Here is a 26,520-nt window from a genome sequence, read left to right on the forward strand (position 1 = left end):
AGGCCGGCTTTTGAAAAATGAGCCAAACCCAAAATAGCCCAGAAAAAAAAAATTGTAATAAAAAAAGGGCATACATGTATATAGATATATATATATATATCTATATATCTCTATATATAGATATATATATCCCCCCCGCCCCCATCTAAATCTGGAATCCTTACTATCTTATTTTAAACAAGCCAGAGATTGCAAGCTTCAATCTGTTTGGATAGAAAAGAATTTATATAAATGTTTTGTTCCAGCCCAAAAGGGAAAGAGTTTAAATATACAGTGCATGAAAGATGCATGCCCAACTTCAAAACAGCTTAGTACACAGAAGAGAAAAAATAATCTAACCTTCTGTTGGTCATTCTCAGCAGTCTTTAAGCTTAAATATCTTGCAATTTGTAACATCGTTTCAATGACCCCACCAATAAGAGATTAACAAAATTTCATAACTGCCCTGTTCTCTCCTCCCCTCCTGCCTCTTGGAGGGGAGAACGTGAAGGTCAAAGAACAAATGGAAACAAAAATCTGTATTTTGCACCCTTTCTCTGCACTTGAGAAAGAAAAATGAGGCAGATAAATCTGTATAATACTGAACCAAATCTCTTTAATTCCAGTCAGCTTTTATCATTCAGTCACTGAGTCTGTGTGTGGAAAAAAAAAAATCATGCTAATTCCCCCTAGCAACAGCCTCAGCCTATCAGGAGACTTTATGTACCATGCAGCTGCCAGCCAGAGAGAATAACTCTAAGTAGGTCAGGCCTGTATTTCTAAAAATGCTACGGTCTAGTAACCCCACTGTCCCGTCTGTCTGCCCTGCCCCGTAATAACCTCAATTGCTTGGTGACACAATGACATACTACCCTGTTAGAGTGCAATCACATCATGCTACATTATTCTGCTGTGAGCGTGGCTGCTGGGTGAAGGACCCTCAGAGGGACAGCATTAATCAGGCAGGCATTCATGTTCACTAGCACTTCACTCTAGAAATGGGGACCGCATTAATGACCAGCTGTTGGAACTAACACAAACAAAATAATGTCTTCCACCCTGTTGGGTGCACAGAATACACTATTCTGATCTGGCGGGTTCCGCTTCTTGACTAAATGGAAGATGTAAATTAAAAGGGCTCAGACAATGTCAGCGTTGGCAACCCCAAAGTAAGTATATTTAAATTATATTACATGTGATTCAAAAAGCTATTGATTTAATATACACAGCTTTCCCTACCTACAATTTTCCCTAATTCATATTAAAAAGGGAAATGCATATGCGGGTAACGCAATACATATGCGCACATTACCCGGGAAGCCAAATGCACAGAGCTGAACTAAAATTGACTTCTCTTCGGGCAGAGAAACAAAGCAGGTCAGGAGTAATTGTGTGGCGTGAACACAAATACAAATACTAAATGAATGCTGTGGAGAAGCACCGAAGAAAACAAGAGTAAACATCCTCAGCCCGCCGACCAATCAGCTCTTCCCACCATGTCTTTGGGGGGGCTCCTACTCCACCCCAAATCTCCAGGCGCAGGAGACGGGAGTGGGAGGGGGGTGGCAGGGGGTAGGGGAAGTGAACGTGGCCTTCAAGTCCTCTCAGCCACGGTGGTGCCCTGACTTCCCACGGGGCTTACTAAGAGACCGCTGTTTGCCTGCAAGACAGCCAAGGCTCCCACCAGGCTGAAACCCGGGCTAGCAACCCAAATCAGAACCCCACAGCAGACTGTGAGTCCTCCAGTGGGAATCTGGGAAGGTAACTGACCACACGTCTCGGAATGCAACTTTTGACTCCTCTCCATTCAAATGCACAAAAATGAGCAAACCAAAAGTAGGTGCAGGGTGCAGGAGTAGGACCCACAGCGCTGTTTGGGGCAACTGCTCCGAACCTACGAGCACCACGCCTATGCTCTGTTTGCAGGGTCCTTCTGACTTTTTCAAGGGCCCGTAATCTCGTTTCAGGAGCATACACCCCCTGACAAATTGAGAATTCAGCCTTCAATTATGCAGAATTCACCAAGTCTTAAAAGCAGAATCCATCAGTATTTGATTTACAAACAGAGACAATTCCTTAATCCATTTGCCCTTGTTTGAACCGGGTTTGATAACTTAGTTATGACTATCTTCTTCACTTTGTGGCACACATCACATAGTTATTCTTGGAGAGATCCAGTCACTGACGCAACCATGAGCCGCTAATTACAAGCTGCTGACATTCTGCTTGTCTATGCAGCTTTGAAGTTCTAAGTCTGTTCTCTCTTATGTGCTTGCTCAGTCTCATTGGACACCCTCCTCCTCCCCGCAGCCTCCTTCTGCCCCGTTGTTCCCTCTCCCCTTCTCTCCACCGTAAGCTGTTCTGGATTCGCTCGTGGACTATCTCGAGAAAGCGGTAAGAGCGATCAGATCCCCCAGCCTGCTTTCTTTCCATTGCCTCCCTACGCTCCCTCCATGCACTCAGATCTACAGTTTGGAAGTACAGTAATGAGATCCCTACGCAACCCCGCCCGCAGGAATGCATCAACAGCTGGCCAAACATAATCCAACACACAGAGCTGCCTTTGTAGAAATAGTAACAAACAGTGGAAGGGCCAGACAGGCGTCTCAGAAGAGCTTCCCCATGACAACAGTTGTCAGAAGCTCCTCCTCCCCAGGTCTGAGCTGACTCCACGGAGCTGGGGTTGGATCACCATAGCTCACTCATCTGAGTCCAAAACCAGCCTCCAGCGCCTCCCCCAACCTCAGCAGAGGCTGTTCCCAGGGCACCCGCCTCCCTACACAGTAAGTTAGATGCGCGCTTTCCCTGTGCTGACTCTGGCCACGCTTTGCAGCAGGTCACGCGCCCGCCCTCCCAAATGCAACACCACCCCCCCCCCCAAGCCTCACGAACAGCATCCTGCACCTGTGCCTACACCCATTCTAGCTCAGAGCTGGCACGACCACTTCTCTTCCTTAGACAAGGATTTTAAGTTAAAAGCTAAACTGGAATTCTACAACACGTAAATATAACACTGCATTCGTCTCTATTGAACACTTAGCATCTGAAGCCTGTGGTAGCCAGCTGGTCTCAAAGTCATCTGGGATACATTTATTTTGATTAAATTGATCAGATTTCTATTTACAGGATAGAATTTTTCACCATACTGAATACAGCTGTGTTTACAGGGATTTGTAGAAGAAGAAGAAAACAAAACTCCACAATCAGTCCTAGCAAAGCACAGAGCACTCAGAACTTCAAGGAGTTAAAGCTGAGGGGTCTTGCTTTCACATTAACAAGAAAATTCTGCATGCAGCTGCTTTGGCCATGCTCTCTAGCTAGTCAGGAAATGGGTGTTGAGCTGAAGCTGAAAATACAAGCTGCAATCAAGCCCGATCCAGCAAAGTGACAGACTTCCTGTGTAAAATGGTCAGAAATCTTTCTTTTCATGTCTCTACATGCACGCACATGCATTTAAATCCATGCTGCAAGGCTGCTCTTTTCTCTGGGGACATGGTACAGTCACCTAGCCCATCAGTTTCTTCCTTGACAGCCCCGGGGACATCCAGACTACAATTTACAGTTCCTCCATCCATGTACTGGGTTATAAATTATGCCATCCTCCCTAGAATGGGAATGCAGACCAAGCGGCAGACAATCAAGCGGCATTCGGCACCTCCTCTTGCTTTTCATGCGCTCCCCTCACTCTGCCTCTCTCCAAGTCTGCCTCGCCAGGCAGACACAGCAGATACCTGGTTCATCCATCTTCAGCTCCACTCAGGTAAAATGCCACCACATCTTGGCTTGGTTCTCTCTCCCCCCCAGACTCATCCCTGGGAGCAGCCCGAGCCGGGTGCCTACGGCAGGGGCTGTTGCTGCCCTCGCCCTGCAGAGGACCGCCGGGCACAGGATGCCTAACTCCCCGGCCCCGGTCCTTGGCGTCCTCTCTATCCGTCCCACCCTGGGTCTTCTGCAGCTTCACCCTCTCTTCCAGCTGCGAGGGGCCCCGGTCAGAGCTCCAGAGCAGGTGCTTCTTCTGCACGGCGCCGACCGCCGCTCCCGCTTCGGCCAAGCCCAGGCGGGGGACGCCGCAGGAGCAGCTCAGGTAACCGGGGAAGCTTGGTGTGCCCACAGCGATGCAGCCCTGGAGCTGTGAGGAAAGACGGTCTGGCTTCAGAATTAAAAAAAAAAAAAAGAAAAAAGAAAAAAAAAAGAGAAACACAAAACAGCGCAGCTCGGCGCCTGCGGGGGTAGAAAAAAAAAAAAAACAGACACAAACCATAAAAAAAAAAAAAAGCAAGAGTTAAAATCAAATTTCAAAAAATAAAAAATAAAAAGGAATACATAGATCAGGGTACTTCGTGCGACTTTTATTTCTGACGTTTCTCGGTTTATTGGCCGCCCCACCCCCTCCAAAATCTCTCCTGTCCCTGAATGCTACTGTCCATGAGTGCCGAGTCACAAAGGCTCTTGCTCAAAGTGCTGCAGCCCCAGCATCACATGAGAAGCCACATGACAACTACAGTCGGCTGCTGATGTGGTCAACTATTTTACCGAGGCAGGGGGGTGTGCAGGAGGGAGACAAATCTCAAGTGAGACCGACCCCTCTCACGCTGCCACGAAGAAATTTGCTTACAAGAACAATGGGAAGAATGCATCTCCGAAGAAATGCTTTTGCATACATGTGTACTTTCACATATGCACACTTGCGGAGACTGAAGAGACCACGGATACTTGAAGACATTGGGAGGGTGCTGTACCTCACACACTAGCTGGATGGCAGCAATATTATTTCTAGTTTGTATTAGTCAAAGCTGATTCCACTTAAGTGGATTCCTGAAAAGCACACACCATGTCTTCATAGCATGATCAGGCTTGGAAAACCAATTCTATTATCTCTCCCTGCAATCTGTATCTGAACCTGCATTCTGAATAATTTATTTTTAGACTTAATAAGATGCTTGCCAAGACCGCTCCCTTTCTTCGGCGAGTGGCGCGGGCGATAGTCACCCAAGTGGGAGAAGCCTGTCCCTTTGTAGGGAGAGGAAACAAGCCGGTGTTCATCATTTTCAAAAATTGCAGCTTCTTATTTAAAGGCACACAAACACACAACAGTAAAGTTCTCCCACAAGTAATCATTAAAAACAAGTGAAATGTTTCTGCTTCACTGAATTGACATGCTTCTTATTTGCAGTCTGGCATCTCATGCTGGCAAATGGTGGTGATATTTTTCTAACGCTGTTCATGGCTGCAGCTAGAGCCCTTAAGCCACACGGATATTGCCACTTCTCAGCAGGGTGAGAGCAAACAATTGCTTTCTGGAGCACCTCTCTGCAGAGGTGCAGCTTTGCCAGGTATGTTTTAATGGTTACAATAAGGCAGAGAGGAAGGAGATGGCCTCAGGGTCTCGTAGATTCCCTTACTTAGGAATTAAGTTGCCTTTTTAGGACATCGTGCCCATGATGTCAGAAGGTCTCTTTAGAAAGACTGATCATGCCAGCTTACTAGAACAAGAGAATTGTTAAACAGGCGGCAAGATGGCCTATACCATGGCTTATTCGAGGTGTAGGTATCAGGGAAAGAGGCCCTGCATTCATTCGGGCTGCACTTACCAGCCTCCCATTGTGTGAGGGTGCCAGGGACTGTTCTAAACACCGAGAATCCCGGGGTGAGCCAAATGGGCATGGCCTTCCCGTCATCGGTTCAGTCTAGTAACTACACACATCCTTTTCCCTTTGAAGACAGCCTCCTTTCGACTTGGACATTCCTAAGTTACCAAGGAAGAAAGCAAGCAGCCACTTTTACACTCTTTCCTTGCCATCATCTTCTAAGAACTGCCAAATCCTGTGGATTCTTTCCTTACAAACACCCCTTGAATTTAAGATTTCCATCTGTTCCCCATTTCCAGAGTCTAAGCTCAGCACTCATGCCATCACCCTCAGCAATCTTCTTTCTGGTCTTCCTCTTTGCATTCCAGACCATTTGGTGGCCTGCTACCCTACAAATCCTATTAAACCATCACATTCGTCCAGAATCCCTGTCTAGAGTGTCTGGACCACCCTCTCCCCAAAACTGAGGACAGTGCTTAGTTGATCACATTCATAGGTACCAGTAAAGATGCCCTGTTATCTGACTGTAAACTATTTTTTAAAGATTTTATTTATTTATTCATGAAGGACACAAGGAGGGGGGGGGGGGCGGGGGGAGGCAGGCAGAGATACCGAAAGAGGGAGAAGCAGGCTCCTTGAAGGGAGCCCAATGTGGGACTCGATCTCCAGACCCGGGATCACACCCTGAGCCAAAGGCAGATGCTCAACTGCGGAGCCACCCCAGCATCCCTGACTGTACACTATTTATACAGATTAATCTATTCCTGAGCATCCGAATACACCATCCATTGAATCAGAAAAAAATTTACTGATTTGGGCTTCCTGTTGTTAATAACAAGGCATAAAATGCTGTGAGGGAAACAAAGACACTTGGGGCACTGTCCCCACCCTCCGTGAAGGTTTCTATGGAACCAATGGCACGTGCTCTATTGGCACTAGACATGTACTATCCTAAGCTGCTAGCTCTCTCTTCAACTTGTATTTCTCATAAAAAAATAAAATAGGGGGGATCCCTGGGTGGTTCGGGGATCCCTGGGTGGCTCAGCGGTTTAGCACCTGTCTTCAGCCCAGGGCGTAATTCTGGAGTCCTGGGATTGAGTCCCACATCGGGCTCCCTGCCGGGAGACTGCTTCTCCCTCTGCCTCTGTGTCTGTCTGTCTCTCTCTGTGTGTGTCTCTCATGAATAAATGAATAAAAAATCGTTAAAAAAATAATAAAATAAAATAGGTGTTAGGTCTACCTGCTAAATGAGCATCAGATAAGTAATGCCAGAGAAGGACTGAGAAGGGAAGCATGACTTCTACCTAAACACCGAGAAAGATTCCCCAGGGAATCCTGAGATTTGCAGTGAGCTAGGAGATGTCTGGCCAGGGGAAGGGGTAAGGTTTGAGTCATAACCAAAACAGCAATGACAACATGGATAATGCAAGCACTTATTATGAACAATTTATGTACATGTGCCCACTTAATCTTAACGATCCTAGGAGGGAAGCATTGTTCTTTTCAATGCTATAGAACAGAAACACCAAAGAGGGAGTAAGAAGTTGTCCAAGACTAAATGACGAGTGAGTGGACATTCTGGTCCGTGACATACTTTCTTAGCCACCTTGCTGGACTGTCTCAGAGCTGGACACACCGTGGAGATAAAGGAGGCCAACAGTGTGAGAAGACATAACTAAGCCTCAGGGTATGTGCAAAGATCAACTTGGTTCAAGTCATACTGTGTTGAGAACCAGCCAAGGGAACATCCAAATTGCATGATATGGAGTCTGGTAGTCACAGCTAAGATCAATAGGGGAGGAGGGACCTTGTGTAGAAGGAGAATAAAAAAGAGGCTCCCACAATAGTCTCACCGTAAGGGGATGGTGCCTGAACTCTGGCAGTAGCAAAGGAAAAATCAAGATGGATTCATGGAGAATGAGGAGAAGGATGGTCACAGAGCTGTACTTTTTTTAAGCCTGGATAAATAAAGCAAGCAGTTCCCTGTGCTTAGGAGTCATGTCATTAATCTCTGTTTCCCCAATAGCTAGCTCAATGCTTGATGTATTTTTAAAAAATGATGAATGAGTGAAGGAAAGTCATGGAGGTAGAAATGGGAAAATGAGAAGCAATGCTTCATATAAGGAAAAATTCTACAGAGAACTTAGAGTTTCATAGGACATTCAAGGGGAAAGGTCCATCATGAAATTATATACAGAGAAGTGGACTTTTCTCTTTCCATCTTTGGCCCAGATTTTTGATGATGGACTCTCCCATCGCATGCCTCAGATATACTTTTCCAGCTTCCTTAGAGGAGGCAGTGTTTGCTCCTTCCCCCTCTGGCCACCCCAATTGTTACCCACTGGCTGTAGACCTACCTCATCTAGTCTAGCCCCTAATCCAGACGCTGCACTCACCGAGGCAAGGAAGTATGTATTAAGAGGTTTTACCGTTCTTTTATTTTTTTTATATATATAGCAAAGGGAAAAAACAAAACAAAGGGAAGTTTATCAGCTTTCTTATACAATCTTAGCTAACCAGAATACTAAATTAATGAACGCACCTCATTTCTTAGGCAGTTAATGGAGGTTAATATGACATACTGCCTCTGGCTCTGGAAGTAAAAAAGGGTGTTATTGCCTCATATTATAGCTGGGGAAAAAAAGTGCTAATAATCTTTCTCATCAGCAGTAAAGAATTGGGCTTTTAATATCCAGATATATTTTAGTAAAAGGCTAGTATATCATCTCTAAGTGGAGTTCAAGAGCAATGTTAGATATAACTAGGACATTTCAAGAGCCTGCTTACACTAGAGACAAAAAAGAAAAAAGAAATATACCGAAAGCCTAATTTATTCTTGAAGAAAAAAAAAGAAAAGGAAAGAGAGGTGAATTAGAAAAAAAAAGTGAATTTATGTTGGACTTATGGATTTATGTTTTTATTTCTTCTGCTTCAGATCAGTTCTAGGAATTAATCTTTAAATATTAAAAAAATGATGGATCTTGCAAATAAGTGATTTCAAATAAATGGGGAATATGTGACAAGGTCATTGTTTTATTCAGTGACATGCACATATGTTATGTGGACTGCTAACATAAGATGATGTGTAAAATACAAGAGGGGTGTAAAATGAATGAGACACCGTCTAGGCTCTTCAAGAGTTTACAATACCCTTACTCTGAAAGCCACTACCCATTTTTTGATAAAGGGGACCTATTATTGCTTTGGAAGACAGTAAGGACTAGCAGAGGTCAGCCAAAACAAAAAACAAAAATATCCAACACATATGCCTTTTTGAGAGGAAATCAACCCAACTAGGCTACTCTGAGGTCTTATCATTAAAAAATAAAAGATTAAAAAAGAAAAACAACGTAGCTTGGATGATATGAATATTCAATTGGTGGTACTCAGAAGTTCCAGAAGTGAATAAGAATGTTATGCTTTAGCTTTGCCATCCTGGGAAATGATGATGCTGATGAGAGAGAGAGAGAGGACGGGTCTACAGGCTTATTTAGTAGGTTGCTAGAGGGCGGGAAATAGCATGCCATGTTTTCTAACTTCTCCAAAATGGATACAGAATTAAGATGAGCTCTGCAACAAAGCAGACTGACAAAGTGACTAATTGCTGGCTGCTGGCAGAGAACTGATTTCCCCTCTTTCTGTTACCCAGTATCATTACCCTGCTCCCTTACACGGGGGCCAAGTGGCAATTTTAAGGTGGAAGGACTGTGTTTGTTCACCTGTGAGTGGTTTGACCTTAGACTTTACAGAGCACTGTCAGGAAGTCAGTTTTTCCATGCTCTTTACAGTAAACAAAGACAGTGTGGCTGGGCTCCAAATGTTACAGAAGGTCAGAGACCAAACTGCCTCAAAGACAAAGACCGCTTCCAGAAATTGAAACACAAAATAGATGTAAGCACCACCAACATTCCAAACTGCGCTCCTGTCTGTTCTCAGTGTTTGGTTCAAACAATGTGACACGAATCCAGCATCAGTGCAGAAGAGAAATAGAATCATAAACCCCAGGTGCTGGAAAGCACCATAAAGGTCATCTGGTCCAACTGCAAATCTGAATTGTGAATGCTGCCCTTTAAAATATCTCCACTACGCAACTATCCGGGCTCCCAGGGAGGGCCTCCAGTGGCTGAAAATGCGGTGTCCTGGAAGGGAGACAGGCCATCCCATCTTTGGAATGCCATAGCCTGATTATTTAAAAGCCCTGAGCTAAAACGTCTGATTCCATGTTGGGGGAAACTTTGCTGTACCTTCTGTTTCCTGGTTGTCAACTGAGAAGCTTGGGAGCTCAAGTTTTGAATGTTCTCCATCTAATGGTCCTTCAAATCCTAGAGGGAATCTAGCATCGACCACGTAGGTTTTCCTGCTCTCCAAGGAATATTTGCAGTTTCTTTTGCCACTATTGTGTGACTTCTACTCCATTCAACATCTCCTCAGCCAATGAATTCATTCTACTTTACTGATAGTTCTTTGAATGATGTGTCCCATGGAACAGAACACAAAGTACCAGAGTGCAGATATACCATGTAAATGGTACCATCACCATTCTCATTCCAGGAGGCCAGATCTCGATTCGCACAGCTTCACCTGCCTCTGCTTTCTTAGTGGATACATTTCACTGGTGACTCCCTGGGCTCACCTGTGCCTTCCTGAACACAGGTTCCACCTAAATCACTTTATGGCCATTGCTGGATAGGGACTTTGTGCAATTATTTGACCTTTTATGTTGTTTTGGGTCACCGCATAGAAGATCCCGTGGTACGAACAAAACATACGAAGGTAAGGCAAAGTAGTGAACTATCCTTGAAGGAAACAGGAATGTATTTATAAATATAAAAATCTCTTGGGGCACCTGAGTGGCTCAACGGTTGAGCATCTGCCTTTGGCTCAGGTCGTGATCCCAGAGTCCTGGGATCAAGTCCTGTAATGGGCTTTCCATGGGGACCCAGCTTCTCCCTATGCATATGTCTTTGCCTGTCTCTCATGAATAAAGAAATAAAATCTTCAAAAAAAAAAAAAAATAAAGATCTCTTCCATCGGAAGATACAACCCCCAGGAAGGCATACATTTCTAGAAGACCATGAGTATAACTGTTCCTTTTCCTCTATTACAACAGCACTGCTTTGAAGGAAATGCCTCCAATTATGTAAAACAGCTCTGTCTAGAAGGGAGAATACTGGCCTGGAAGTCAAAAGCTCTAGGTCGCAGTACCCATTCTGCTGTGGGGTATCCATTTGCTATCTGACCCGTAGGTAAGGGGCTGTTTTCCAATGCGGCTTCTTGATGCGAAGTAAGAACCTCAACAATTATGTACCTTGAGCTGCACAGCATTTGAAAAATTAATGTTTATGTGGGATTTTAATTAAATTTCTAAAATCTGTTCTTGAGTACCACGGCAAAAATAAAATATTAGCCCTTTGATAAACTTTCCTACAGACTTTTACATTAAATGGTTTCAACACAAGCGAACACCACATGGGCAGATCATAAAGTTCCCTGCGTCCATGGTTGTTTTAAAAGACACGCCAATTAGGTAAATGATGCAAGCCGGACTAGGGGTTGGCAATCTTTACCCTTTGATAAAAATAAAATGGTTTCAAATAGGTGAGCCAATTACTGAGATTCTTGGGGTAAGGCAAGAAATAAATGTCATAATGTGATATCATCACTTTTCTATAATCCAAATGTCTCCTTAAAATGTCTTTAATTAACTATACAGAGGGAACCTTTAGGTCGAGAAGATTCAGTTTCTTTCACATTTTTTAAACTAGAGCTGTGACAACAGAGCTGCTTGATGTCGATCAGCAGTTTTCACAATGGAAACAGGATCCCCATTCTTAGAAGGTAGGGAAGGATGGCAAATGGTTACAAGAGGATACCAGCTCACCTGGAGATCTCACCATGAGGTTCGAAGACACGTGAAAACTTCCTAATATTAACCTCATGGAGCACAACAGTTGATCTTTTCACTAAGTAGGTTATTAGACTATGCAATTTTTCTCTAAGATCAAAGGATTGAAACTAAAAATGAGAAAAATGGGCTTTTCTCAAAATTGGAGCTCAGTACGGGCCTAGCCTTTCTCTTGCAAGCTCTTTGACTGCTCTGGCGTCAGCCCCAGATCATTGCTAGGGAGTCGGCACAGAGTTCTCAACACACTGGGCTTACATAGCAAGGGCCATGAAGCACAGCCGGGCGTCTGAAGGAGAAGCAGCAGCTATGCGGTAGAGGTATAGCTCCAACACAGGTCACACCGAGGACAGGGACTGATGCTTTCTGATATGTGGTTGCAAAATATCTCTAGGTAGCAAACTGTTACATAATTAAGTGCCTCCTGGTATCTGGTTATGAACAAAAGTTGTAACCATTAGCTTATTGTCACCAATGGAGACTCTAAGATGATATTAGCACAGATGACCACATCACCATGCAGGCAGTGAGGCAGACTTTTGAAGGAAGCTTTAAGATAATAAAATGGCTATGTTTAGGATGCCAAATGCATATAGATATCTCACTGGATGCAGAAGCAGTGAAGCTTTCACAAGCAATAAGGGAAGCAGGCATATGCCCAAGACCTTCAATGAGACCGAGCATCTCACTGGAGCACAGCTCCCTGAATGTGATGCTCTTTGCCACAGCTCCTCTGAGGTCAGTGCCATAGTGCTATGGTGTCTGCAGGAATGTAAAACCATGCAAGGGAAGAAAAGAGCACCAGAATCAGAAAGACAAGAGATGTTTATTTGTTCCTCTACTTGCTTGAATGTATGGTTAATGTAGAATTCGGCCCCTTAGGAAAAAAATTCAATTATGCTTTTGAAAAATATTCTGGGACATGAGCGGCATTCTGTGTGATTTTTTTTTAAGTGAACTGGGGCTCAATGTTTGACTTTTTCATGAAAATGATTCAGTTTACATTGAACAGTGGTTCTTGACACTCTCCCTCTCAAATATGCACACGTTTTATATGTAGGTATTATGTGTATTATTTTATTAAAATTATAAAGTTACATAATTACACCAGTATCTGAAATTATATAAAGATTGTCAATATAGATCATTTGGTTAAATTTAATGGAGTTGGCTCTCATTTTTGATACCCTAAAAAACAAAGATTTGCTATAAATGAGGATATTCAAAAGAATAATTTTAGAATAAAGACAATATTTTTTTTCAATTTTAAAATAATTTTTTTTAATGTTGAAGTATTGACACACGTGTAGCACTTCTTGGTATGACTACAGTGAGAGAACATATTTATTTATATGCGTATACAAAAAAGATGAAGACAATCTTAGTAGTTTGAAGTTACCAAAGCTGAAAAAAAAACCCATCTATCAGTAAGATTTACCTGATGCAATAAATGTGAAACTGGGAAAAGAATAATAATATTGAACACTTAATTATTACTTAATAATGCTGTGAGAACTCCACATTTAATCCTCACCAGGAAACTTGAGTTAGACATGCCTTACCTCCATTTTACAGGGGAGGAACCAGCAGTAACAGAGAGGGTAAGTAACTTGACCAAGGCTACACAGCTAATACATGTGAGCGGTAGGGAAGGGCAGGCTACAAATTCAGGCACTTGGGGTCCAGACCCCATTATTCTGCCTGTATGTCCTCCTTGTCTCTCCCCTCTCCTACCTGACCCCAGACACAGCCAAGTACGAATCCAGGGAAGATCCTGTTCTTGGGTCTGCCTGGCTTTTTGTTTTATTATGAAAACAACATACATCAAAATGCAAGGAAGAAAATAGAACACTTCTTTTTTTTTAAATGATTTTATTTATTTATGAGAGAGAGAGAGAGAGAGAGAGAGAGGCAGAGACATAGGCAGAGGTAGAAGCAGGCTCAACGCAGGAAGGCCCACATGGGACTCGATCCCGGATCCCCAGGATCACGACCTGGACTGAAGGCGTTGCTAAACCACTGAGCCACCCAGGCTGCCCTAGAACACTTCTAATGACATGTTTACACTAGTGGGAATTACCTAAATGACATTCTATAGAGTTTTGAAAATGATTAGAGCAGGGCACAAAAGTTGACAAGTCTGCTCCTACCACACAGTGACTAGAAACACATGTGAAGGTGTAAATCAGTAAGGCTGAGACATGGCTGGCAGGAGTGGAGGGCCAGCTAGAAGGGGCTAGGGAGGTGAGGGAGTGAAACCCAATCAAATCATCAGACTGAGGACAGTGAGCATATATTAAGCATCCATGATAGAATCAGGTATTCTAGAGGAGCTCCAGAAAAATTTCAATCTGATTTTTATGACAGCTCTGCTAGTCTGTTATTTTTCTCATTTTACAGATGAGGAAACTGAACCTCCCCAAAGATTAAGCAACTGCCTTACAATGAAATAGTTAACACCAATTAAGATTCATACCTCACTTTATATGACTCTAAAGCCTGTACCCCAGATTAGTCATACCTTGATAGGCCATGTTCAAAGCATCATCTAAATGAAAAAAAAAAGGAGGTCTGAGCAAAGAGGTCACACCCAGAGTATCTGGGTCAGGTGGAATGGCACCTTTGAGAGCACTGGGTTCAGAGGATCAACAGAGCATGGCCACCTGCTCTTTGGTCATGAGCTTCAGCCTTGTGTTTGCCAAACAGAATTGGAATTAGAGGTGCCTGGGTCATTTCAGAGCCAAAGAAAATTAGCTGCTGCAAAGCCCTTTGGGAATTAATCACTGTAAATAAACACATCACCATATAGTATGAACTCTGATCAAGTCTGAAAAGAAGAGACTCTGGACTATCAGAAATGACCAAGATGTTCATGGGAAGCCAATAAACAGGGGCAAACTGTAGGATAGAGCCACATCTGTGATGGAGATATGATGGGCCACAGACAAGATGGTGAATTCTAGATAATAAGAAATGTTCATGAGATGGAAGAACCACCTGTTTTATGTAAAGCTCCAAATAATGAGATCACAGTGGACAGCCACTCAAATAATGCCTTCATAATACAGAGTATTATTGAGAATAACTCAATTCACAGGGAGCTTACGGCGGCTGGCACTAGATGGCCTGTCAGGAAAAACAGAACAATAATTACAGAAAAGAATCATATCCTCAGAAAAACAAAAATTAATCAAACTAAGTTTGTAAAGCCTATCTTACAGACACATTGTCTGGACTCATGCTCTCAAAAATGTTGTGTTTTTTCTTATGCCAATTTATTTAGTTAATTTAATGGTTTTGTCCTGTTAAATTCTAAACTGGACATACTCTATGACTCATAAGATCTTAGAACCTTTAAATTTTAACAATTATAAGAAATTCATAACCGCAAAGGACAGGATTCTTTTGCCCAAACTTAAACAATAACAGAAAGGTTTCTGTGTCTGCTGTAAAAAATCAACCTATGACAATCACCTTAAAAAAAAAAAATCTGAACTACAATCAACTGGAGGTAATTCTTGATCAAACACAAATAAAACTGATAATAAGCAAATTTCATTAAGATGGCACTGAGATTAAACTGAAAGACTTTAACACGGATCAAAATTTAAAATTTTTAAAAATTTTAGAATAGTTTTGGATATATTAAAGATGAAAAAGATAGAACAGAATCCCATATTAGTCCCAGGCTTCCCTATCATTAATTAATTTCCATCGCTTTCACATAATATTCTTTTTCTGTTCTAGTATCCCAAATAGGACACCTCATTATATTTGTCATGTGTCCTTAGGTGTCTGTGGGTTATGTGCTTCTCAGACTTGCCTCCTTTTTTATGATCTTGAGTATTGCTCAGGTATTACAATAGCCCTTACGTTTTGGTTGATCTGGCCCTTTCCTTATGGTCTATTTGGGGTTATGGGTTTTGAGGAGGAAAACCACAGAGGTGAAGTGTCATTGCCATCCTCACCACATTACATTGAGACTACATACCATCGGGGTACCTGGATGGCTCAATGGTTGAGCATCTGCCTTTGGCTCAGGGCATGATCCCAGAATCCTGGGATCCAGTGTCCCATCAGGCTCCCTAGAGGGAGCCTGTTTCTATCCTCTGCCTATGTCTCTGCTCTCTGTGTAGCTCATGAATAAATAAATAAATAAATAAAATCTTAATTAAAAAAAAAAAAGGCTACATACCATCAACATACCCTGAACTGTGGCTATGCACCTTCAACATCTGGCCATGGTAGTGTTTGGCACATTTCTCTATCATCGAGTTACTCACCTCCACAACCTCACCCACTTTCCATACTGTGCTTTTCCAAAGGAAGGAAGTCACTATGCACAGCCCAAACCAAGGAGTGAGGAATTACTCCCCAGCTTTTTCTGAGTAGAATATCAACATACATTATTTGGATTTCTTCTGCAGGGGATAATTCTCTCTTCTCTCCCACTTACTTATTTATTCAATCATTTTTCAGATTAATATAGACTCATGGATACTTATTTTATACCTTGAGTGATAAACCAACACTACCGCAAACAAAAAATTTTAGAAAGAGATTTATTCAAGTTCATTTGCAAAAACAGGCCTGCCACTTTTTGTCTCCTGGCCAGGGAAAGAGTGTAGGTAGAGTCAACTATTTGGAGGTCATAAACACCATCAAGAATAAGATGCTGAGGATTTGCAGGAAGACATTTCCACTATTCTGTTTACAGAGAAAAAAGGATACACACTTTTTGTCCCAGGGAACATTCTCACTTTATTTCTGATATAGCTGAAATAAAATTCATTACATAGTGTCTTCAAAGTTAAGCATGGTTTGGTTATTGAAATTTGTCAGACAAATGCTGAGTCTATACTTAGAAATAACTTTAGTGATATAAGTATCACACAACTCAATATATTGACTGTATTTATTTCACCATATATTTATAAATGTGAAAAACATTGGCCTTTTAAAAATTGTGTAAAATATACAAGAAGGTTTAAAAATGTAATGGGAGTTAGAAAAGTATAATAAATATTTTAGATACTTACTACCTATCATTCATTACCACTAAGTAACTTCGGGTCTAAAATGCATGGCAAAACTCCGTAATAAAAAATATGCAAAAGCAGTGGAGCAGAAATGCATAGAACAAGTATAGAAGGGAAGGAAATCAAGACAATAAATAGATTTCATTCATTCAACAAACAGTTACAGAGCGCCTGCTATTGGTCAAGAACCATTAAAAAGTAGTGCCCAATGCTGGGTAAAAACAGTTATCAATTTTGGTCTCATATCCTCTGCTGGGAAATAATAATAGCACTATGGAAATGTACACAAAAGGGTAATGCAGCAGGCCTTGGCTCTCAAACCCTGTACATTTCCCAAATTGTTAGGAGTGGTCCTTGCCCTGACAACTGAAACATGACCTCTGACTCCTTGGAGTAACTTGCCAGTTGTGTTGCTGTACACCTGAGGCCATGGGCAATACCAGATAGCTTATATTGACCACAGGGTTTATAGTGAATGAGCACCTATTTTTGTAAAGCTTGAAGCGTTGGAACACACTGAATGAATCTGACCTCTGGGGGAGCTGCAGACTGAGAAGATAAGGTACCGCCTGCCTGTATAATTGACCCCCAGTAAAAACTGCACACCAAAGTCAAGTGAGTTTCACTAGCTGGCAACACATGCCTTATGTTATTGAAAGAATAATAAATTGCTGACAGAATAAGGAATTGTACATGTCTCCAACTGGGAGAGGACAACTGGAAGTTTCCACCTAGTCTCTCATGGATTCCACCTCTACATCTTTTTCCTTTGTGGATTTTAACCTCTGTCCATTCACTGTAATAAACCATAACCATGAGTATACCAGCTTTCTTGAGCCTTGTGAGTCTTTAGTGTTTAGGACAAATCCTTGGGCCTAAAGGTGGTCTTAAGAACCCTCCAACTTTAAACTATAATAAAAATTGGGGCACATACTCTGAAATAAAATAATTTTAATTTATGAAAGCTCATTACATAGTTACCTGAAGTAGAATAGAAGGTCAGAGAAGGCTTTCCTGAAGAAGTGTTGTTTGAGCTGAAAAAATTATTACAAAATGGGGCAAGAGTGGAAAGAGCTTTCTGGCATGGGAAACTACATGGGCAAAAGTCTCTGGTGGGGGGTGAGCCAAGTATATGTAAGGAGCTGTAAATGGATGGCTGTGAATGGAGCACAAGGAACAGAAAGGATGGGAGAGAGACTCAGGAGGTCTCACGGTTTGGGACTGATAGACCATGTAAAGAACATCCCAAGAGAAACAGGAAGCTATGGAAAGGATTGAAGCAAAAAGGAGATCATTGGGGCAGCCTTCTTAAGTTATAATTCTTCCAACAGGGTGGAGAATTTACTGGAGGTAATGAGTAGATGGAGTAAAAACATGGAGACCTCTTTTTATAGTACTCAAGATGACAGATGATGGTATCTCTACCTGGGATGGTAGCAGTGGAAATACTGAAAAAAGAGAAGCTTTTAACAGAAATTTGGTTGGTCAGACTGAAAGGGATTGGTGATAAATTGGACAAATAAAAGAGAGGTCATGGGAGATGGAATCTAATTTTCTGGCTTGTAAACAAAAGATGGTTGACCTACTCATCAAGGCAGGAAACAGTAGATGATTTTGGATACATTGAGTCTGATGCATCTTTAGAGCTGAAAGTAGAGATATTTATAAACAAATAAATACACAGAGTACATAAATTTAGGTTTTATTCAAATATTATAATTAAAGCTATGAATTCGAGGGGCATCTACTATTAAGCACTTTATATAAATGAATTAATCTGATCTTTACCACAACTACATGAGGCAGATATTATAATGATATTATTTAACATATCATGAAACTGTTAAGACAGTTAAAGCCATTTGCCTAAGTCAAGTGATTGGGAAATAACCCCAGATACTCCTGCCCCCTGTCATGCTAAGCAACCTCTCATAATAAGCCAAGAAGGGGATGCAACACATTTTGGATGCAGTACGGGGTAGAAAAGGAGAGGAATTTTGAGGGTAAAATTATTTGAAAACTAATTAATGGCAGAGGAAGCTGAAAATGTTAATATGAAGAATAGTGGACATGGACTGCCCTAGAAGCTAAGAGGAGTTACTGTACAAAATGAGGACTTCTTACCATGCTCTTAAAAGTCGACTCAGAGGCACCCGGGTGACACAGTCAGATAAGCAGCCAACTCTTAATTTCAGCTCAGGTCATGATCTCAAGATCGAGATTGAGCCCCTGCATCGGACTCTGTACTCAGGGGGGAGTCTGCTGAGGATTCTATTCTCCCTTTCATTCTCCTACTGACCCTCCCCCACACTTTTACCTTCTCTCTAAAATAAATAAATCTTAAAAAAAAAAAAAAAGAGAGAGTTAAGAAGCCGACCATGGAATTGACAAGAAAAAGTCACTATAAACTTAGGAAAAGCTATTTTGTCAGAAGGATGAAGGTAGAACTACATGAGAGAGGCAGGGGGAGGCAAGGACATGAAGACAGAGCTATGTTTTCTGCTAACTCTGGCCATAAAGAAGAAAAGAAGGCAGACCTGTAGGAGGATACAGACTCAAGAAAGGGTGGGTTGTTGGTATGTAAAACTAGACCAACAGTAAGTTTTGAAGTCAATGGGAAGGATTCAATTGAGAGGGAATAGTTGACTATACATGTGAGAAAAGGGGTACATGGACAGTGTGAGCTTCCTCTGTACTCAGGATGGGTCAGATGCAAAACACATCCATTCACGTACATTCAAGTAGAGTGAGACAGTGAAAGGATACTATACTCTTCACAGAATGTCATAGAATCTAGTAACAGATCCAGGCTCTGCTACTTTGCTCTCATCTTCCTCAGGCTCTCACTACTTCCTTTCCTTACTCAATACATCACATTTTTCTGGCTTCAGATACCCCACACATGCTGCTCTTTTGAGAACATTCTACCCTGTGCCCAATACTGCATCTCTTCACCCAGTTTCTAGCCTGGTAAAGGTGGTCAATAAACCATTGTTAAAGGAATGAAGTGTGTTCAAAACACTTTATTGAAAGAAACAGCCCTCTGAGGCACAGGATTGGGGATTTTTGTTTCAATGTCATTCTGCTTCCAGGTGCCATTACAGTATTTTCACCAACATAAATGTGAGTTGTCAGTTATGATTCTACTCATAAGTGGGACCTAGAAACAAATTAATAAACAAACACAAAGCAGAATCAGAACTATAAATATAGAGAACAAACTGATGGCTTGTATTCTCTGGCCAACTCCAGAGAGTTGGGCAAGGTGAGTGAAGGGGGAGGGGGTATAGGTCTCCCATTATGGAATGAGTAAGTCATGGAAATAAAAAGCAGAGTGTAAGGAATGCAGTTAACAATACCTAAGAGTGATGTAACAGGACAGATGGTAGCTATTCTTGTGATGAACATAGCCAAACATATAAAGTTGTCAAATGACTAAATTATAAACTTGAAACTAGTGTAACCCTGTTTACCAACTATACTCAAAGAAAATCATAATTTTTTTTTCATCATATAGAAAGAAGATGTTCAAGTGTTCCAGGCATCCTGACCTTCTATTTTTACTACATTTTTGTTTTTTTTTTTAAAGTCCTAGGTTTTGAGGGGTGGGGCAATGTCTGTTTGTGTTTGTGATTTTTAAGTAATCTCTATACCCTAACATAGGGTGTGAACTCCCAAAATCAAAAGTCACATGCTTTATTGACTGAACCAGCCAGGGATCTTTAGTTATATTTTTAAATCCAGACTCATATACAACTCTCCCACAAATACAGAAATGTACACATGTGCCATTTTATCTTATCAAAGAAGTATTTTCAAACATATACATGTGTTGTGTATTTAGCATGTCAATGAATTCTACCCTAAGCCACACTGTAGAAAACCAAATTCTAAACAGAATGTCAATCAATTTACAATGGGATGCACAAGAGTCCATTCAACCAGATGTTGTCAATCTGACCGATGCCTATTTTCATCCTAGACAAGGTATACCCACATGTTGGTGAACCCCACATAAAAATGTGAGTGGAAACAAATAATCTGATTAAGAAATGGGCAGAAGAAATGTACAGACATTTCTCCAAAGATGACCTACAAATGAGCGACACATGAAAAAATGCTCCACGTCACTGAGCATCAGGGAAATACAAATCAAAACTACAATGAGATACCACCTTACACCAGTCAGAATGGCCAAAATTAACAAGTCAGGAGAAGATAGATTTTGGCGAGGATATGGAGAAGAGGGAATGCAAGTTTGTGCAGCCTTTCTGGAAAACAGTATGGAAGTTCCTCAGAAAGTTGAAAATAGAGCCTTCTCTATACCCCAGCAATTTACTAGGTGTTTACCCCAAAGATACAAATGTAGTGATCCAAAGGAGCATCTGTACCCCAATGTTTATAGCAACTATGTCCACAATAGCCAAACTATGGAAAGAGTGCAGATAAATGGATAAACGGATCAACAGATAAACGGATCAACAGATCCCCATCAACAGATAAACGGATAAAGAAGATGTGGTGTACATATACACAATGGAATACTACTCAGCCATCAAAAAAAATGAAGCCTTGACATTTGCAATGATGTGGATGGAACTAGAGGGCATTATGTTAAGTAGATTAAGTCAGTAAGAGAAAGAAAATTATCGTATGATCTCACTCATATGTGGAATTTAAGAAACAAAACAGGACCATAGTCCCCTATGGGATGGAAAAATAAAACAAGACAAAATCAGAGGAGACAAACCATAAGAGACTCTCAATTATAGGAACCAAACTAACCTTGCTGGAGGGGAAGGGGTGTGGGGTAAATGGGTGATGGACATTAAGGAGGGCACGTGATGTAATAAACACTGGGTGTTACATGCAACTGATGAATCACTAAACTATACCTCTGAAACTAATAATACACTATATAATAATTGAAATTTAATTCACTTAAATTAATTAATTTTTAAAAAGAAAGAAAGAAAAAGTGTTAGTAGGACCATAAAATAGACCAGAAGCTTCCAGAGGCTTGGATGGGCATAGAAATTATTCTTAAAGCGGCAGGAAGGATTTGGGGGAATGAGAAACTCTTCTACAACTTGATTGTCTTGATGGCTACATGACTGCAGGTGTTATATGATTTCTTAGAAGCTCTTAAGAAGTTTCTTTTAGGGGTGCCTGGGTGGCTCAGTCTGTTAAGCATGTACCTTTGGCTTAGGTCATGATCGTGGGGTCCTGGGATTGAGCCCTGTATTGGGCTCCCTGCTCAGCATGGAGCCTGCTTCTCACCCTCAACTCAAATTAAAAAATAAAATCTTAAAACAAAGAATTTCTTTTATTGGTGGGAAATAGTTTTCTGACAACAAAGTTATACCGCACAGTTGGTGACTCAGTGGGCTTTGGAACCCTTGTATCTGGGTTCAAATCCCAGCTCTCTAAATGAATTGCTTGGTAATAACCAAATTATTAGAGGGAATTGCTGAATCTACCTAAGTTTTATTTTCCTGAACTGTAAAATGTAGAGACTTCAAAATGTAAGAGTAGTTCAAAAGTAATTTTGAAGATTCAGGAGGCAGTGTAAAGTTTTAAACACATACCTGGCACATAATAGATGCTCAATTTAGCAATAGTTTTTCCGGTAATGTTCAAGTCTTTTATTTGGGAATTCCTTTCCACCAGACTATGCTTTAATGGGCATCAATAAATTTACCTTTGATACTTTTCTCAACTTTCTTAGTCACATAAATATAACCTGGTTATATTTATACAGCCTTTCTTAAAACAGGATGCAATACACTGATTGTTTCTGATTAGCAAATTATAACTGTTTTCCAGTCCTGCCTCTTAGATTTTTCCCAGGGACCACCTTGATTCTTGATTAGAATCTATGTGCTTTTTAATCTCTTGAGTCCTGTATTTATAGAAAATTTTCAGTCAGCACTTACTCATAATAAATCACATCTATTTTGCAGAGACTTATTCAATTTAACTCTTAACAATCTTGTATCTGAGTTGTTAGGGTATACTTTCTCATCATGCCATGTATTAAATACATTATTTAAATATCATCAAAGAACTAATGTGAGACTAGGCAGTAGCACCTTTGTATTTATAGGAATCAAGATCGAAAAGAAAATACTCTTGCACAGATATTACCTTAGAGCAACGAGCTTCAATCTGCTAGTACTATACCAGAACTTGACAGAGGGAAAAATGGATAACTGATACAGGTGTGTGTGTGTGTGTGTGTGTGTGTGTGTGTGTGTGTGTGTGTGTGTGTTTATATATATCAGGTCGGGTCTGTTCTGGAATGCAGCTAACAGGTGGCTGACTCTTCCTATAATCTCATTAATAGCATCAAGAAGGCAGAAAAGGTAAGATATTGAAGGTGATGAGATATCTGTGAGCAGAAACCTCAGATATTCCCAAATGCCAGAAACAAGAGTCTGAGTTAAATAGAAAGAGTGGTAGTCTGCAACCAGAGCATATGCCTGATTATCTAAGAGAGTAGCAAGAGTGCCTGGATCAATCTGTCTTGTAATAAAGCAATGTTAAAAGAAGTATTCTCATCAGTTGATGCTCACAACTTGTCATATGTGCCAGTAAGCCTTTGGAACAGAGAGGATTTATGATCATAAAACATACTTGAAATTATTAACATGTGATACTTAATAACCTAGGAGATGCAGAACTTTTATGGACATGGTCAGACATCTTGAGACATCCCTATGCTCAAACATACTCCATGAAACAGTGGTTCAAGCCTTCAAAAATCCTTCCAGGAAAAAAAAAGAAAAATCTAGCTTCTGGCCTTAGAGCATTCATAAAGCTGGGTTCCATTCTTCTACAAAAGAAAATACATACGAGGTAGCCAAACCAACATGAATCAGTTTCAGACAGTAAAGAATAGACTCATGACAAGTTTGAGCAGTTGGTGACAAAGTACAAAGACAGAATTTTGGATTTGGATGTTTTATAACTGGACTCATTGCAGGATGAAAAGAAGTATGAGCAAAGATGCCAGAAAGAGAGAGTGGCTGAGATTTAAATTCTGTTTGAGCCCAAATATTAAACTATCTGGAAGGGAAAGAAAGTCTTAAGTATTCAGGAAAGGTAACAAAAACCCAGAATACACACCACGCAATTAATCTACCTACCACAACGAAAGAAATAGCTCCCTTCCTATTTTTTTTAAGATTTTCTCTATTTATTTGAGAGAGAGGGAGAGAGACAGACAGACAGACAGATAGACAGACATAGGCAGAGACACAGGCAGAGGGAGAAGCAGGCTCCATGCAGGGAGCCTGATGTGAGACTCGATCCTGGGACTCCAGGATCACGCCCTGGGCTGAAGGCAGGCGCTAAACTGCTGAGCCACACGGGGATCCCACTGCTCCCTTCCTATTTTAAAAACCTTTAGAATGAGACTCTAACTGGAAAAGATCAGAAAATTAACTTTCTATTCATATTTTCATCTTTCGTTTTTAGAATTTTCATAAAAATCTGGTTAAAAATCTCTATTATTTATTTTTCCTATGTAGATACAGAGAACAAAATAAAACAGAAATCAGAGTTTGGTAGGTCAGAGGATAACAAAATACTAGGACTTTGCCAGTTTCAGGGTATCTAGAAACTATTTACCAGGTAGACTGAAGATAAAGGATTAATAGATTAATATAGATTATGAAGCAGTACAATTTTTTTAGAATAAATTTTTATGACTTTTAATGACTTGCAACACTCTGGGACAGAAAAAGAAATCACGGATAGTCATTTAGCCTCCATGTGATCCAGTTTTCTCATTAGCAAAAAATGTTACTGAGATAGTAATAGGATTAAAAATATATTTCCCTAGGACACATCATGTTAAATTACCTAACAAATCTCAGAAAAGAGGGCCAAAGAAATCCATCATTTTTATTAAAGCATGGCACTGTAAAATTCAAGACACAGAGTGATGTCAATCACTTTGATCTGAGGATTGCCAAGGAGGCTAGAACCCAGGAAAGGGGAAAGGAGGAGGTCTTGGCCCATACAGTATGCAAATTGCTATAAAGTTTCAAAATTCCAAATTCCCATTGCAAACTTAATGAAGTTACACATCAGCTAAGGCAAAGCTGCTCACTCTACTCAAAATTTACTTTTTTAAAAGGCACATCAGGGATGCCTGGGTGGCTCAGTGGTTGAACCTCTGCCTTTGGCTCAGGGCATAATCCCGGGGTCCTGGGATCGAGTCCCACATCAAGCTCCCAGCAGCGAGCCTGCTTCTCCCTCTGCCTATGTCTCTGCCTCTCTTTGTGTGTCTCTCATGAATAAATAAATAAAATCTTTTAAAAATTAAAGAAAAGGCATATCAGAGGAGATGCCTGAGTGGTTCAATGGTTGAGTGTCTCCTTTTGGCTCAGGTCATTATCCTGGGGTCCTGGGATGAGTCCTGCATCAAGCTCCCAGCAGGGAGCTGTCTTCTCCTTCTGCCTATGTCTCTGCTTCTTTGTGTGTATCTCGTGAATAAATAAAATCTTAAAAAAAGGCATATCAGAGAAAATATATTTTGTGCTTATATGTGCTTCATTTTGTTTCACAAAATAGATCCAAGTGTCTTGCCTACTGTATAACAGGCATTATAATATGCATTACAATATATATTACATATGATGGACATTTGTGCAGAATGCATCATGCTGTGAAATTCAGAGATAATACCTATTTCAAATCATAAAAATTGGAATCTCTCCCAAAAAGGGATTCAACTGAGAATGATGTGTTTACTTAATCCAGCAATTGAACCAAACATAGTGTCTTTTTATACCTTCATGCCCAGTTGAAGTTGAGAGTTGGCGGTCTGTTGGAAAGTTGGTCTTGAAGCGCTGTGCTGGGCATGGCAGGTGCTCAGATAAGATGACAGGCTTCCAACACCCTGGCATCTCATGTTATTGAGGAGAGGAATTAAAAAAAAAAAAAGTTAAAATACAGAAGGGTCAATGCAACAATAGAGTTCAAGACAAAGGGGAAGTCTAGCCTAAATGTACTTGAGGCCAGGGAAGACTTCATTGACAGTGCAACAGCTGAGATGGATCTGGAACGAGAAATAGAAATCAGCCATGTAGACCAGAGTGGGGCTTATTGTTTCAGGGAGAGAAAACAGCACCGTGACATATCTGGGGAATTGCAAAATGTTCAAAGGGCTCTTATAAGTAAGGGAGATTCCACTGGTGGGTTTCATCATCCAAGTGACAGAATTTAACCCATATGGGGAGAGGAAAGGAATGTGCCATGGAAAATTAAGTGAAGAAGAGTGGTAAGAGCATGCTTTTTATTTTAGGATATATCAAAAGATATTTCTGGAAATCCTGCCCAGGACCAGGGTGATGAGACATAGGTGACAGAGAATCTAATTAGAACAAAATTGTGATAGACTAATTATAGCTGTGAGTCACAATTGAGAGAAACTGGTGTATAATTGAACATGGTAGGAGAAGATGCACCAGGACCATTTAAGAATCTAATTCTAGAGCGGGGCCACCGCCTGAGACAAACGGAGAAACAGGGTGGTTGGAGTGGGATGCCACAGAAGGTAATGCAATCATTCAAGAAGTAAGCTTTTAACCATTTGTTAAGGCTTTGGCACCCTTGAGAATCGCATAAAAGCTAGGAATTCTCCTCTCAGAAAGATGCAAATACCCAAATCCATACTTTAGATGTAGAATATGATCTTGGGGCATTCGCAGCTCTCACTTCTGAAGACTCTACTTTTAAGACTCTCCAAACAGAGTAAGAAAAGAAAAGCAAGGCAAAAACCCTGACAGCAACTGTCACTAAAATGACTGGCAAAGGAGGACAGTTCAGTCAAAGAAATGATCAATCAGACAGTTAGATGGGAAGCCAGGAAAGAATGATGTCATGGCTTCAAGAAGGTTGCAAATTTCCAGAAGTAGGAAACAGACAGCAATACCAAATGTTATTAGGAGGTTATGTGGGATGAGAATCAATCATAAGCCATTGGTGCTCACTGGTCTGTAGA

The 26,520-nt window shown here is 41.0% G+C and overlaps 1 protein-coding gene across 4 annotated transcripts in view; it reads right to left on the reverse strand.

Annotated features, from left to right (window-relative positions):
* Positions 1–26,520, reverse strand: part of LOC140594628 (uncharacterized) — a 312,713-nt gene that overhangs the window by 55,232 nt on the left and 230,961 nt on the right. For 2 of the 4 annotated variants that reach the window (XM_072729030.1, XM_072729033.1), the window contains 2 exons: positions 25,309–25,423; positions 3,036–4,108 (listed from right to left, as the gene is read on the reverse strand). In XM_072729030.1, coding sequence (XP_072585131.1) covers positions 3,969–4,108; positions 25,309–25,423 — 255 coding nt within the window. In that variant the 3' untranslated portion in view covers positions 3,036–3,968. Of the gene's footprint in view, positions 1–3,035; positions 4,109–25,308; positions 25,424–26,520 lie in introns of those variants that run through there. The other 2 variants (XM_072729032.1, XM_072729031.1) reach the window with 2 other exon arrangements.

Source organism: Vulpes vulpes, chromosome 12, assembly GCF_048418805.1.
Source record: "Vulpes vulpes isolate BD-2025 chromosome 12, VulVul3, whole genome shotgun sequence".
Taxonomy (NCBI): Eukaryota; Metazoa; Chordata; class Mammalia; order Carnivora; family Canidae; genus Vulpes; species Vulpes vulpes.